We start from the raw sequence: 14,934 nt of genomic DNA, 5'->3' as shown, positions 1-14,934 counted from the left end.
ATCTCTGTCTCACTACCTCAGCCAAAACACACAGCCACTGAGTGTGGGCCAAGTTCACTCTTGAAAGGGAAGAGAGCAAAGCAACTCAGCTCTTCTTTTGGTTCTGCATGCCTCAAACATAGTTTCTCGTCAAAAACTTTGGCCTCAGTTTAATCTCTTCAACCCAAGAACAAAATGCCATGCCATTACACTGAAAAACATTCAATCATATTTATTCACTCTTTGAACAAATTTACAGATCAAGTAAATGCAATGAAGAAAAAAAAAGATGATAGCAAAATGTGGATAATTTCAAGCTAGGAAACCTCTTACCTTACACAAACATGATAAAGGTGAAAATACATTCAGACACTTGCTTTACAGGCTCAAGAAATGAATCCATTAGGAAGTGTGTCAACTATGGTCATTCAAAACCTTTCGATATATTGATTTAAACCACCTTTTGCATTTAAATCTTCCTTTTGACCTTGTTTTTTTCCCCACTCTTCTACCTTAACAAATTTGTTAAGGGGTTTTTTTGCTGKTTTTTTTTTTTAAAGCAAATAAATGTTGCGTTTATTACGGACACCAGCACAAAAGTCAGGAAAATTTAGGGCWAAGTACTGATTTTCCTAGATTGCACTGTTGAAAGCCACAAAACCTTACATTACACGGTTATGCTTACCTATCTTGAAAACATTTCTGTTTGTCTAGTGGTCTGCGTTGAACAACGTTCTAGATGAGGTAGATTGAAGAAATATTTGTCACTATAATAACATAAATTTGCAGGGCAGAGGATATGAAGTYGGCACAGGAATTTAATTGCTCTTTCCCTCATGCTATTCCTTTATCTCTGGAATTTCAGATAGTTCTACTAGCTGACTTTGTATAAACTTGAGTTTTATCTCACTGAAATCCCTGAGGCTTTGTTTTCATTTTATCCATTTAATTTTATCTGTTTTTTATTTATTCATTTTTATAATGTTGGGGGCTTTTTAGCCTGATTATAGCTAAAAGATAAATGCTAATTGGGGGTCTGCTAGTTCTGCTACATTTCTCTTCCCCTTTCTACCATTTCTACCATTAAAAAAGGTGGATAAGAAACATGGAAAAAGCTGTATTTGAGAGGCTCAGTGGGGACTGGGGAAATAATTGGATTTCTTGATAAGGAGGGACTACATAAGTGCATAAAGGATGCACATTCGTATCTTAAAAGCATGTGGCACTTGTTCTACTACTTACAGAACAGTATGTCCTAAAAATTTAGCATTTAATTTCACATTTTTGACTGAATGGAGTATGAAGTCAGGAATGAATTGTAAAAGGTTAAGGACTATAATGTTTGCTCCTAGAAAACTTATCAGGAGATCACTTCCCAGTGATGGGACTATGTCCATGACTCGCAGGTCTGCCCTTAGCAGGAAGGAGCAAGAAATCCCTGAGCACTAACCTTAAAGGGTTTCCATGGATCCTCTTCTCCCCAATACCTTACCTTCTTCCTCCAGCACAATCAAGGTACCACTGTTACCACCCTTGCAGYACAGGATAGAAACGAATGTTCACAATTCAGAGCAGAAAAACGTCACAGTTGGGCCAGAAAACATCTGCTGARCTTTTCTGGGTAAAGCATGCTCAAAACAAAACCATCAAGGAATGAACAAAACAATGACAAAAAAAAMCCCTCGAACTGTTGAAGTAAAATATAGAAGAAAGTTTTTCTTTTAAATCACATCAGCACCTTGTTTTATATTGCGAAGTCCTAGAGGAGAAGCTCAAATCAGAGTCTCATCACTACAGAAAGAATAAAACTTATCCCTTAGATAACAGACCAAGGTTCTCATTGTCTTTCCCCCAAATCCATCAGCTTGGCAGTAAGGATGGGTCTAACAGCCTTTGAATTAGTTGGGTTTCAGTGGTTTAACTTCTGTTGATCAGTTGACCACAACTCCTAAGACTCATGTATCCACCCTGGTATTTTTGCTGGACAGACTGAGGTGGACTTAGCTTCTAAAAACCAGTTGTCTTCAGGCCAATATGGCCAAAGTAACATCACAGTCTGGTGAGACTTAATACAGTTATCTGCCACTGTACAGCACAAGTAAAAAGTTCTATTTCTCATTTTAAACAAAGTGTAAWTAACCCAAGAAGTCCATAAAGGCATCTGAGGACAGACAATCGACAGGATAACAAAACTAAGCCTTTTCAATGAATRTTCTGGATACCTGCTGGAAAGCAGAGAGGCTTTTCATACCCCTTTTCCAAGAAAGAAACACCTTCTTGTGTGGGATTTGACCAGGCCCCAGCTGATGCACATCAACCAGAAGCACAAGGTGGTCAGTCCATAAGGACTCTCAGAGAGAGCCCAGCTCAGACACAAACACACAAAGGGTCATCCACCAACACTCCACACCCTGCACCCCACCYGGCAGCAGCTCCAATGGGAGCACTAACAAACCATCAGCTGTAAACCAGCCTCATCTCACCTGCTGCACAGAGCCAAATACTTCAGGGAAGTCACAGTGCTTGCTCCAAAAAAGAAAAAAAAAAAACCCTGACAGTCTGGTGTGAGGCACAAACACAAGTGCAAGTGACAAGTAACAGAGCTGGCTGAAGCCAGGACAGGAAAGCCACACTGCAGTCACATGGAATTATGTACATGCTCTTCTCCACTGAGCTCAGATGAGTATTTCTGGCAGAGATGGAAGAAYGGCCACTCTTAGTGATGCATCTTCTGTGCACCAGGGAAGGGCTCAGTGAGGTCAGAGCCGGTSAAGGTCTCACAGTCCTCTTCACATCTACAGTCACCTGAGGTATGGGAGCAGGAATCAGCTTCCTCCTCTTGCACTGATAAAGCAGAGTCTACCTGTTTGCTTTTTCAGGATTAGTGCTCACTGAAGTTTCTGTGAAAGTTAAAGAATGAATTTCTTCTTCTATAATTAACCTGTTGTAAGTATTCATGGGATCATCCTTTGCAGAGCCCTGAAAGAGAGGAACAAGATTTTTATCAGTATTTCCTCGTGTGAACATCACTTTTCAGATCAGTGAGACAGACCCCTGTTCCACAACAAATATCCTGTATTATGGTGAAAAGCCAAAAAGGTAGCTGGGCAACAAATGGTGCTTTTCAGAGACATGGCTTAGGCCTGGCTGATGGAAGAGATCTCCCCTCGGGGGAAGAGGTGTCCCCTCTGTGGATGAGGAACTGAAGGTTGGTCCTCACACCTTAAGAGTGCTTCCAGCTACAGCCAAGGGTGAAACTCAGGCAGGAGGATGGAGAACTGAGCACGTACACACTTTGTAGAGCTTYCACTGAGCTCACAGAGAAAATTACTTGAGACAGTAACAGCACTTGTGAAAGCACAACAAAGTATAACAGCTACCACAGTTATGGTCCTCGTGGSCAAGAGTCACATCTTAGAGAACAACATTCACCACCTCATGTCAAGGATTGAATTAGGCTTGTTGGTGTACCTCCATTAGAATTTTTATAAAGGGCTACTGAGAGAGATTTATTTAAAAAGAAGTTTCCACAGTGGGTATTATTTACTGTCCCCAAAATAAGGCACCGTAGGAAGTCTTTCATCAACCAAAGCTTGAAACAACTATAGCTGGCTTTTTTCTTTTGCCAACAAGAAGCTAAATGTCTAATTTACTTCATAGCTAACTTATTATGATAAATAGGAGAGTGTAAAAAATGTGAAGTTTCTGGAATTCAAGCACAAATAGCTTCTTTCATTCGAAAATATGATAAAGTAGCAGAAAAAGACATGAGTGTKCATCAGAAATCACTTATTGGAGTTGCAAAAACAAATACCCTCAATCCAAAACCTACACGGCAAAAGAATCCTGGCAATTGGAAAACTGCCACCCAAAAAACCCAAACGTGAAACAAAATGAAGGAACTAGCAACCTGAAGTAGCAGAATAATGCAATGTACTAATTGAACTAGAAAAGTATGTGCAGTTCAGGGGGGGTTAAAAACATCTAAGTTTTGGGGAATTGTTTCTGAACAATTATTAATACTGTAAATACTTAATCTTCATATGTTATACTTACTTATCTACAGTTAATTATAAGGCAGACATAGGAAAAAGAAAATTGCAAGCCTAGAGACCCCAGTTCAATAGATTAGTTGGCCCAACAGCTTCTTACTAACCTGGGAGTCCTCGTTCTGCTCTCCAAACATGCGCTTAAGAATTTCTCTAGGGTCCGGAATAGGTGGAAGAATTAATATCTTCAGCCTTCATAAAGTTAAAAAGAAAATATTTAGATGGAAGATATATTAGTTTAAAAATCACCATTTCAATGTCATATTTGGGTGCAATCAAGAAAATCTATGAAGTCAGCTTTGTCATCACTGGCCAGTCTTCATTCTTTGTGCAACTGTACCTATTTCTTATTTTTACTTCCCAGAATAAAAGGAAAGGGGAACATTGAGCCAGATTCTAAATAATTTTCATTCTTGACAGAGACAGCTCAAATGTAGCGAGATCATTACTTACCTTTTTAGATAAACTAGTAGGATTATTGTAGATACTGCTACTATCAATGGAATGGTGATTATCAGAACCAAATAGACTGTAGAGTCCCTCTTCTCACCTGAAAAATAGAAATGGTATAAAATTAGAGACATTTTGAGAGGCTTTTTTAGAAATAATGACAAYAAATCAGTCAATTCTTCAATTTGTTCACAGACTCCATGCTTTTTCAGGTACGCTAGCACTTCTGTAGGCAAGGACAGGCTTGTTTGTCAAAAAGGATTAAAATGTGGATGTATTTGGCAAGAAAATGCAAGTGGGCAAGACTTGGGGCTGAAGAACCGGCCACACTGGGCATTGCACAGCTACACAAATGGAGCCACCACCAACACACACAGCAGCACAGGCTGGGACTGGTGTGGCTGCTGAAGGACTACAGCTCTCCTGCCCTCTTTGCACCCAAAATTAAATAGGTACATAAGAAGATGATCTTTCACTCTCATTTATTTAGCAGACAAAAGGCATTACAATCCTTCAGATGCAGAGTAAAGTGCAACACARCTCAGGGAGGAGTGCTCTCACCGATGCTCTTTTCTTCACTCCAGTCACTGTGCAAATCGCTGTTGTAGCAYTCAGGCTTTGGTCTCGCTCTCACTTGGAATGTGTACTTGCTRTTAGCATCAACATCAATTGACACAGAATTCACTTCAGACTAAGGTAAAAAAGGAAAAGGTAATTTGCTTTGTTCAATTACCAACATATTCTCAGTCACTTGCAAGCCTATTTACATAATGCAGCTAATGTGTTCTGAATGTTTGATGGAAGACCTTTCTAKGACAATAAAACCTCATTAAAAAAAAGGTCATAGTGGCATTTAACAAGCACAGAGTGCCTAAATGCACGTTCCAAAGTTAAGATTTAATCTCATTCACTGCTACATTTATCATACAGCATTTGGCATTCWTGATTAAACTCAGACATAGCATCTGGAACAGTGCCTTTTTTAATCTTTTTTTTCCCTTCTTCTGAGAAACATCTGTGATTCACACTGCCTTCCCCTKTTGTTGGGGCAGCATAACTTGGACCATACCAAAGTGTTCTGTGATGCCTCTACAGAGAAGAGCACGCATTAAATGGGATCGAACTTCAGTTATTTTTCACCTAAAATGCCAATTTCTTGAGGAATGTTGATACCATTCAAGTTTGGGTTAGAATAAACAACCAAATATATTCCACAGGAGAAGATTGACACTCACTTTGAAATTTTTCCCACTGTTTTTACCATTTTGATCAAACAGTACATTCAGTTTGCCTATGGACAGCATGAGTCCATCCAGACACTGAACTCAATGCTTTTTAAATGTACACTAAAATCAGTGTATCTGAGAGTGCACACCTCTTYCTTCCCTTCCATCTCCATTTTATCCCCTTGCCTCCTGAATGACATTCTCTGTTCTWGTGTGCACCAGCAAATGATTTTAATTTCCAGTAACTGAGGTCACACTATTCAAGACCAAAGCTGCCACAAGGCCACACAGATCAATAGCAGGAAAACCCAGCACCAAGACATGCCTGAGAAGCAAACAGGAACCATTTCCTGATAGCTCAGTAAATCCTTCTTTACCAGACTGTTCTTACACATAACTCTGCCCTAACAAATGAAGGATTCATAAGACTTGCATGAATTCTGATGTACAGCTTTTACTAAAATAAACCWACTGTATGAGAGAAAAATCCTGCATTCACACAGCACTTCCAGCTCTGGCACCCGACCCATTCACATGAACACATGTAACTGTTCGTTTTCAGCAGCAAACATTAGAAAAGATACATAGAAAAAAAAAATCAGTAATGAAAACTTACTCGAATTATCTGATGATCAATGTCCAAATCACCATTGTGCCATTTAACTTCATAATACAAACAACTTTTTGGAAAGTTTTCTGATTCACTCCATTTTACAAGTATTCTATCATTAGTCTTTGACAATGTCAATTGTCTTGGTGTAGCAGGTTTTACTGAAATGCAAAATGGATTAATTAGTTCAAAAATCTATTCCAAAATTACAAAGAAATTGTTCAGTCCTGTGTTGCAGAATATTGCACTTGTACCAGTATAGGAACCAAAAGAGGAAAAAAWTAGCACCAGAAAGTAAAAAAGGAGCAAATCCAACTGAAGAATAAGAATAGAATTGAATGGAAAATTACCCCTCCACTCTCCACCCCAGACACCTCCAAGGAAACAAACCCTGTCTATATAATTTCAAATTTCAAAGGTCTATGGAAGAAAGGAGCATCTAATCACATTGTCTTATCCACCCTTTGTGAGGTGAAAGTTTGTCAAACACAACAAAATACTATGAAACCTCTTATTTTCAGTATTTTGCATGATGTGGTGTTAAACTTACCAAGGGTGGTAGGATTTTTACTTGCACACACAGGCCTGATATCTTCAGAATCATCTCTAATCAAAATACTTATAGCTGGGTAAGTACTGCTGACTTTTGGGAAGGTAAAACTGAAAATGCATCCAAAGATTCCTTGGTCTACAGAAGAGTTGCTACACTTCTTAGGGTTTTCCAAACCATCAAACCTAGAGGAATAAAATTATTTTTTTAAACTTCAGAAGAAAAGGATAGCAAGGGGAAGGCTTGTTTTTAAAACTGTGCTACCAATTCTAAAGACAGATCTTGCATTAAAGCTGTGCTATGACATACAAAAAAGTAAAGCCAGGCAAAGTAAGAAGCSTCTAATTTATCTCAAGCTTTAGACAGAGTAGTGTTTTTGTGAAGAGTGCCAAGGAGCGGAAGGAGAGACAGGTTTGCTTTATATCAAAGAGAACAGCTGCTGTCAGCTTTGGTTCACATTTTCCATGTGGGAGAGCAAYTTCAAGGAGTAAAGAATATTTAGAAAACAAACTAATTTGGACTACTTCTTGTCAACAGAATTTCACCTCTGTGACAGAACAAGCTGATCAATCTCCTTCAGCTCTACCTCAAGTATTACAGCTCTTGAGACAGTTGAGTTTCACCTATTTACCTGATTTGCTTTTCAAAATGTGACTATTCCCTTCCAATAACAGAGAAGTTAAGAAGACTTCTTTCTTGCTTCTCTTTGTTCCCCAAGCTTCAATGAAAATATACAAGCAGATTTTTCTCCCAAGAAACCAAAACCAAAAAAATCACCTCACAGGCATTGTAAAAAAATGTATCTTTCAGTCTGAAATGGAAGTGTTTTCTTAGTTTTTTTGCTTTAAAATCTAAAAATTATTATTCTTTCAAAGCAGCATGAATTGAAACACCCTGCAGTCAYTGCAGCTACATCTTCCATTAAAATTAAGGGACAGGTTGAAAATACATAGATCAAATCTAAAGCAGTATTCCAGTAAGTATCCATATACCCACAAATTCAGATCTTCTACACTGAATTGGTCCCGTTCTTATAACAAAGAAAAAGTTTGAGCAGCAGTATAGACAGGGAACAAACACAACCCCCCCACAGTTAACTAAAGCAGAAAGTTTTCTGTCGTTTGCTGCCCAAATGCCCTGACTTGAACAGCTGCCCTGCGAATCTGTTGTTGGGAGAGGAAGAGAAAAAAGTTATGTAGTTAGCTCAACTAAGACAAAAAGCTGATTTAAAACTACAACATGTGGCTTTCAGAATGAAAAATTCACTATTTGTACAGAAGCTAATGCAATCTGGCCTTTCACAAGCCCCATCAAGGCTCAGAAGTATGCATAGATTAGTAAGTACAGATATTGATGCCAAGAGCTGGCTCACGCAAGTCTGTTCCTTTGGAACAAGACACCATTTATGGCAGTCCACCRGCCAGCAGGGATGATGATGATGATGATAAAAAGATGTTCTTCATAACTTCAAAGGTGAAGCAGTTATTTAGGACATCGAAGATACAAACAAAAGTACTGCTAAGAGTTAGTAATGCTTTAATACCATTTCCTAATGGTTTACGAGCTGACRTGCACATTGGTGAGTGATCCCAGCTTACACAGCCCATTTTGCTGGACTGCAAACAAAGCAATTAAGACATTGGTCTAGCTTAGTTCTTAATTCTTCCCTCTTCCCTCTGAATCAAGTGCCCAATCAGAAAAAAAACCTGAAAGCAACAGCAGCTATGTTAATACGGGCTACAGAAGCAAAAAAAAAAATAGTTACATCAACTTCACAAAAAGTCTTGGCCACAGCAGCCTCTGGCCCCTTCAGCAGTGAAGTTTTGTGTTGGACAGGACAGAGCAGTGACTTGGACACAACACCCTGGGAACTTTCAAAGCAACAGGAAGCAGACAAGTGGAATGTGTCATGTAAAACTGATGATTAGCCCTGAAGTGCTTTGGAGTTGGGATACAAAGCTCCTACGAACCAGTAGAACAATGTGTAGTTGGTGTCGCTGCTCGCGTTCTCCCCGGCGCGCCACGTACAAGCCATGTACTCTAAATTGTGCCAAACACAGCTCAAATCAACAGCTCCAGTACCTGGAATACCTGCAAGGCAAGTTGGAAAGGTTCTCTAAGATTTATTTTGTCCAAGTCTTCTCCCCTGCTTCCAGAGGTAAAACATCCCACTTTATGTAACTGAAACAGGAAGGCAAAAGTGGGTTACCTCTCAGACTACATTGCCTGTTCAGCACAACAAATTATAAATTCCAGCTGTTTAGAGTTAAATTTGTTACATTCCTCCCTCTTACATGAGCAATTGTAGGGTTATTTTAGGGACTCCTGTTTATATGGAAAAGTCATACAGAATGAACTGAGTTAGTCATGAAGGCAGCAGGCTTAATGGGACCTAAGTTATCTCTTTTCCCACAACCACCACACAGCCAGAAGAAGAGAAATAACAGGAACCACATTGCTGAACAATTATTTCAAAAGAGCACAAGTTCACCCACAAGACTTTAGKCATCAGAAGATCCCGGTTGTGTTCAAATGTGGTATAATCATTCTGTTTAAGTTCTACCAATTAAAMCAATTATGGTGCCTGGTATTTCTCCATGATGACTTTATGATTTCTTGTTAAAAGAGCAGAGAAAAAGCCACGTCTCCCCTGGCCAAGAGGGTCTGGCTGCTGTTGGTGTTACCTTTTGGTGGAAGGGAGGTCTCCACCCAGGGGCTGGGCTCGCTGCTGTTGTCATTCTTGCACTCACTTCTCACTCTGAGGCGCGTTTCCTCGTTCAGGCGCGCATTYGTGACACGGAAGCGACTCTTACTCCATTCCTGGGTTTAGATGAGAGGAAGAAAACCAAAATATTTGTCATACCTTCTCAGACATATGGGATTTCCTGCCACTGTAAGGATTTATTACAGCTCTTCAGAAATATTACAGTTCAAAGCCAAATGAAATCAGTGTCTGACTACGTGGGAAGCCTCAGCATCACTTGGCTTTGCTTCATTCTTCTCAAGCACTGTCAAAACTCAAAAAGGAAAGCTACTCCTAATCCTGTGACCTGCAGACATGAGTAAAGGCTACAGAGATCAAGAAATAAGTAAAACATCCTAGAATAAGTCTTCATGGCTAATGCAAAAYCAGCATGTTTATACTACAGCTGTATAAACAGGAGTTTACAGATCTGACCTTCACCTTTCTGTGTGTGTGCTCATGARGGCATGACCAACAGAATAAAAACATTTGAAGACACAGCCAAAAAGCAGTGAGAAGGGCTTAAATGGATTTAAGGAGCAAAAGAAAAACCTACCAAAACAAACCCATAAATGGCTATTAAATAAAATGATAGTTAATGATTTTCCATTTTTGAGTATGTTTGTGTCAAGAAAAGGCTCACCTTTTTATCACACACTGTCTTGAGTATCTTTTGTTGGGCTAGGGGGATGCCTTTCAGTTAAATGGAAACTGGATACGAAGCAAATATCTTTGTTATGGCCAGAGAATACTATAACCACTCATGCATAAGAATAATAAATACTGGCACTAATGAGAGGGCAAAGAAATCAAACAAATGTACAGATCATGTTCCATGAGCAAAAAGAAGCAGCAAGAACATACAGTSTGGTTCATCCTGTCCTGTGAAACTGTCAACCCTCAGTTCTTTTACTGCTGATGACCTTAACACCTGCTAGACCCTTCCACAAACTCAGCTYGTTAATCAAAAAGATTTTCTACTTGTTAATTTTGTTAATAAACCAATCAAGAGAGATAAATAGSTTTCTGCTGTGTTAGCAGGTTCAACCAGCTCATCTAAAGGTTCAGTGAAGGTCCCCTCACCATGGGTTCCCACCTTCCCCTAGAGCTCCTTCCCACCTGGCCAAACCACATCCTTACTCGTGTCCAGGATATCCTGGAGCTGTGAGACAAAATACAGTGGTCACCATGAAGAGGCAAATATAAGCATCAGGCTGTGACTGTAACGGGGCTCAACAACAAAGGAACTGCTTCAAGAGGCATCATGCCAATTGTCACCACATCTGAAACAGCAGCACAGCCCTGCCAGCCCCACAGCTGCCATCTACCAAAGGCTTCAAACTCACAGGATTTGGACTTATGGATTTGTTTCATTACTGGCAATAAATTGTACAAATACTCGTCCTATAACCCATGGCAATGGGCACCATGGCAATGCTGCTCTCAGCCCTGAACAAACAGTTGCTGATCCACAATAAGGAGCACATCTGGGCTGCAAACCATCAAACACAGAAAACGAAAGCCCAAAACAAACAAGTTTAATGRCTTCTGTTCCAGGGAACAAACAGGTTCCAAAACAACCCCATAAATAACTGTAAAAGCAGGGAGAAGGCGAGTGGGAAAAGTTAATACTTGGCATTACCTCCAAAAGATGCAATGCTGTCAAACCACAGCTAAATCTGCATGTCTCCTTAAAATGAGTTTCAAATAAAGGGGATCTTWGCAAATTCCCATTTAACTCKTAAGAATGTAGACTGCCCTGTATCYATTTTATTTTTTCTAGAAAGCTGCATAAGCAAAGACCGAAACRAGACTTTTCCCATTATTATTGCAGTACTTCTGTGTTAGCATCAGCAMTCGGTTATCAGCGAGCAACAGACAGATTTTTCTGATCTGAAGATCCCATATGCTGGTATGATTCATTTTTGAGGTTTTGATCCCATGATAAGAATAAAAGCCTATATTAAAGTTGTGTTTATATACATTTATAGGCTCTCACACACAGAATTTTATCCCAGTAAGATATTTACTGGAACACAGAGTTTAAAGAGGTGATGTACTCACTCTTCTGTCCTCAGGAGCCCCATTACTGACGATGTCACTGGAATACTCCAGGTTGCAGCTACTGCTGACATTCTCAGGGGGGTTCCACGTCCAGTTCAGAGTGCAGATATGGATAAATGAATAGTTCAAGTTGGATGGAGGTGGAAGAATTTTTGCYCCTRGAAGAAAAGARTTATMAGTGTGTTAATCCTGTTGGTCCACMCTTTACTRTTAGYAATACTGGGAGATTTTTAACTCTYCAACAGAAARGAACAYAAATAACTTCTCAACTTCGTCAGCTCATATTTGCCATCAGATAAGCTAAATTGTTTCTTTTACTCTTGTTACCTCAACCCATCTATAATTTAAAAATGCACAAATTAACTGAATTTTTAAGTAATTTTTAAGAAATTGTAGCCTGCAACAATATAGTGGTTGCAATACTCGAGCTTTTGCACATTGAGGGAAAATGAGTCACATGCTGAAATTTTAATAAAAACAGCGTATACATTTTATGTATATGAGCAATTAATACTTTGTTCTACCCAAAAATTATTCATCAATGCAGTTTTAAATATAAATCCTTAATAATACAAGCGATTACATCTTGCAAGCAACAGGTGTATGTTGGTAGCACAATTCAGCCCAAKCAAAGCAAAGACCGCAAATGCAAGAATGTTGAAAAACAACAAGGAAACCACATCACTTTTTCAATTACCTATTAAACATTTAATACTATGTTCTGGCACAGTGAACAAAACCAGTGTGGGACAAGTGGTAATTTACTGCTGGCACACTTTGGTGGTACATTTTTTCACCTCCCCAGACGCCAGACAGGAGCAGAGCAGGGACGTGACTCAGAGGCGGTCGCGGTGATAAATCCATTTGGGCACTGACCCTTCTTTATCTTGTGCACTGAGTCAATGCCTCCTCGAGACCCACCACACACCCTGAAGGCCATATTAKAAAACAAAGAAAGGAAATGCGACAGAAAATGGAAAACTTCCAGGAAAAAGGAGAGTATGTGTCAGACATCAATTCTAGCAAACATCACCAACTGGGAAATCCCTGAGAAAGTGAAAGTGGATTTTGTATTTTCAAAGGGCTACTCTAACATGTGCTATGAGAAAACATTGAACCAGAAGCCCAAAGAAACAAGTTGTGAGGCATCATCACAAGAAGCTCCACCACTTGTTTGTCTATGGACAGTGAGTACTTGTTACTCAATAGTTTCACAAGCACTTCAAACAGATGTCAGCTGGTGCTGCAGGTCTTGCTGTCCCAGGGAACCAAGCTCAACCCATCCCAACATTTAAGAGAGCACGGAAAAAGGCAAAGTAATTCCACCAAGATCAGTTTTCCCATCCAGTTGACAATGCAGCCCCRTTTCCTTCTGCTAGCACAAGGAAGAGGGAAGACAGAGAAGCAAAMGAGCTTCCTTGAGCAAGCTCAAAGCATCCATGACTTATCTTACATTTCTCAAAAGCCAGAGCARCCAAAGCTTTCAGGGAATTCCTCCTGGAACTGTCTCAGACCTTTGCATAGTTCAAGGACAGGCAACGGTAGGGATCAGGCACTATGACCATTGGTGTGCCCATGTGTAGGCACAGATAATGGATGCTCTCACAGATAATGAGAATAATTACAATTATTCACTGATTTAGTCTGAATATGCTTTGTTTATTTGATCACTTAAAACTTCAGGGGTTTTTGTTTGTTCAGTTTTGCAGATGGTGTAAAACTGAATATCAGGAGCAGAAACATTTTTGTTCTTGCAAAAATACAGTCTTCATTGAGAAAACTGATCCTAACCAAAATGTTTTTGCCTATTACCTGTCCCACTAATAAAAACCCAGGACAGGCTTTAGGAACAGCAATGGGGCATTAACTTTGCAAGTACTGAGTCCTTTTCATGTAAAAAAAAAGCCAAAAACAACGAAGCAAAGWTTTTCAACAAGAGTATAGAGCTCCAAGCATTCCCACTTTTCATGACTGAACTTTTTATTACCTACAATARCCACAAACCATCAAATAATATGTGTCATCCCTGATTGCTATTCTGAAATTCTAAACATTTTCTTCTAACGGATTCAATTAGCAGCCATTGTGCTTAAGTTCGCACATTTCTAGCCACACAAAATAAAAAGTGAATATTCAAAAGTTATAAATTAAGCAATAAATTGTGTTAGCACAACAAGTTTAAATCTAGTAGGTTTTTGATTAATCTACAGAATTCTGAGGCTCATGCTGGAATGTTTTCCACATTTGCCACACAAAAGAAGTGTGAATATTCAAAAGTCACAAATTAAGCAATAAAATGCATTAGCACTGAAAGTTTAAATCTAGTAGGTTTTTGATTAATCTAAAGARTTCTGAAGCTCATGCTGTAATGTTACATTCAGCTTTTATTCATAGGTTAGGCCAATCTCATACTTTTGTCTGTGTAAAATACAGAGTCTCACGCTTTCAGTATTAAAATTTCTACAGCAATTTGGCAGAACAACTCAATTACTGACTACAAAACATAGGCAAGCCGTTATTTCACTCTTAAAAAGCAAAACCACAGTGGTGCTTCCAAGAAAAGAAGCACAGCAGTAGCCAGCAGAGATTAACTGAGGCAATCCCACATACAAAACATAATATTGCTAAAACCCCTAATGTGGAAACATCAGCGAATCCTTTTCAAGTATCGTGTCAGTGCTGTAAAGTAATAAAAAAMCCATCACATTTGTATTTTGTCCTCCTGCGTTTTCTGAAGGTTGATTTCACAGTTATAACCCGAATTGCAGACAGCTGAGAGATAACAATTCTCTAATGTTTGCAGCTGGGTTTTTTTTGGATAGCGTGACCAGAAAACAAAGCTTCAAGCCCGTATCTTTATGAAGCGCTCACAGACACGCACGCATCTTTCCTAAAACTAAAGGTTCGTGCTTCCAAAATCGGGAATTCTAAAGGAAGAGCGAAGGCTCGGGGCGAGCGAGGCTCTGCGTGCCCGCACCCGGCGGAGCCGGTCCCGCACCACCGCAAGGCACGGGCGAGRCGGGGGGTTCTGCTTGGGGTTTTAAGGCAGGGACAGTCCCGGGAACCGAAGATGGGGCTTAAAACATTTCTGCCGACCCTGTCAAGCGCTGCCGCACTGAGAGAGGAGCGCAGATTTTCAGCATCCCCGCGCCGCGTAAGCGGCCGCGCTCGCACACGGCTGACGCGCATGGAGYAATTTCTATCACAAAACGAAAGCATTTCACTTCAGTGAGACCATTTCATTTAAATGAGACCATTTCGCT

General features: G+C 39.7%; 1 protein-coding gene across 1 annotated transcript in view; it reads right to left on the bottom strand.

Annotated features, from left to right (window-relative positions):
• Positions 1–195: 195 nt before the first annotated feature.
• Positions 196–14,934, bottom strand: part of IL13RA1 (interleukin 13 receptor subunit alpha 1) — a 15,546-nt gene continuing 807 nt past the window's right edge. The window contains exons 2-10 of the mRNA XM_057385688.1: positions 11,672–11,829; positions 9,549–9,684; positions 8,835–8,955; positions 6,865–7,049; positions 6,321–6,475; positions 5,040–5,169; positions 4,482–4,578; positions 4,136–4,220; positions 196–2,958 (exon numbers count right to left, since the gene is read on the bottom strand). Coding sequence (XP_057241671.1) covers positions 2,839–2,958; positions 4,136–4,220; positions 4,482–4,578; positions 5,040–5,169; positions 6,321–6,475; positions 6,865–7,049; positions 8,835–8,955; positions 9,549–9,684; positions 11,672–11,829 — 1,187 coding nt within the window. The 3' untranslated portion in view covers positions 196–2,838. The remainder of the gene's footprint in view (positions 2,959–4,135; positions 4,221–4,481; positions 4,579–5,039; positions 5,170–6,320; positions 6,476–6,864; positions 7,050–8,834; positions 8,956–9,548; positions 9,685–11,671; positions 11,830–14,934) is intronic.

This window comes from Malurus melanocephalus, unplaced genomic scaffold (genome assembly GCF_030028575.1).
Source record: "Malurus melanocephalus ecotype Western Australia unplaced genomic scaffold, MMel_1.1 scaffold_855, whole genome shotgun sequence".
NCBI classification, from domain to species: domain Eukaryota; kingdom Metazoa; phylum Chordata; class Aves; order Passeriformes; family Maluridae; genus Malurus; species Malurus melanocephalus.
Note: the sequence above shows the minus strand (reverse complement) of the source record. Positions and strands in the feature narration are given on the sequence as shown.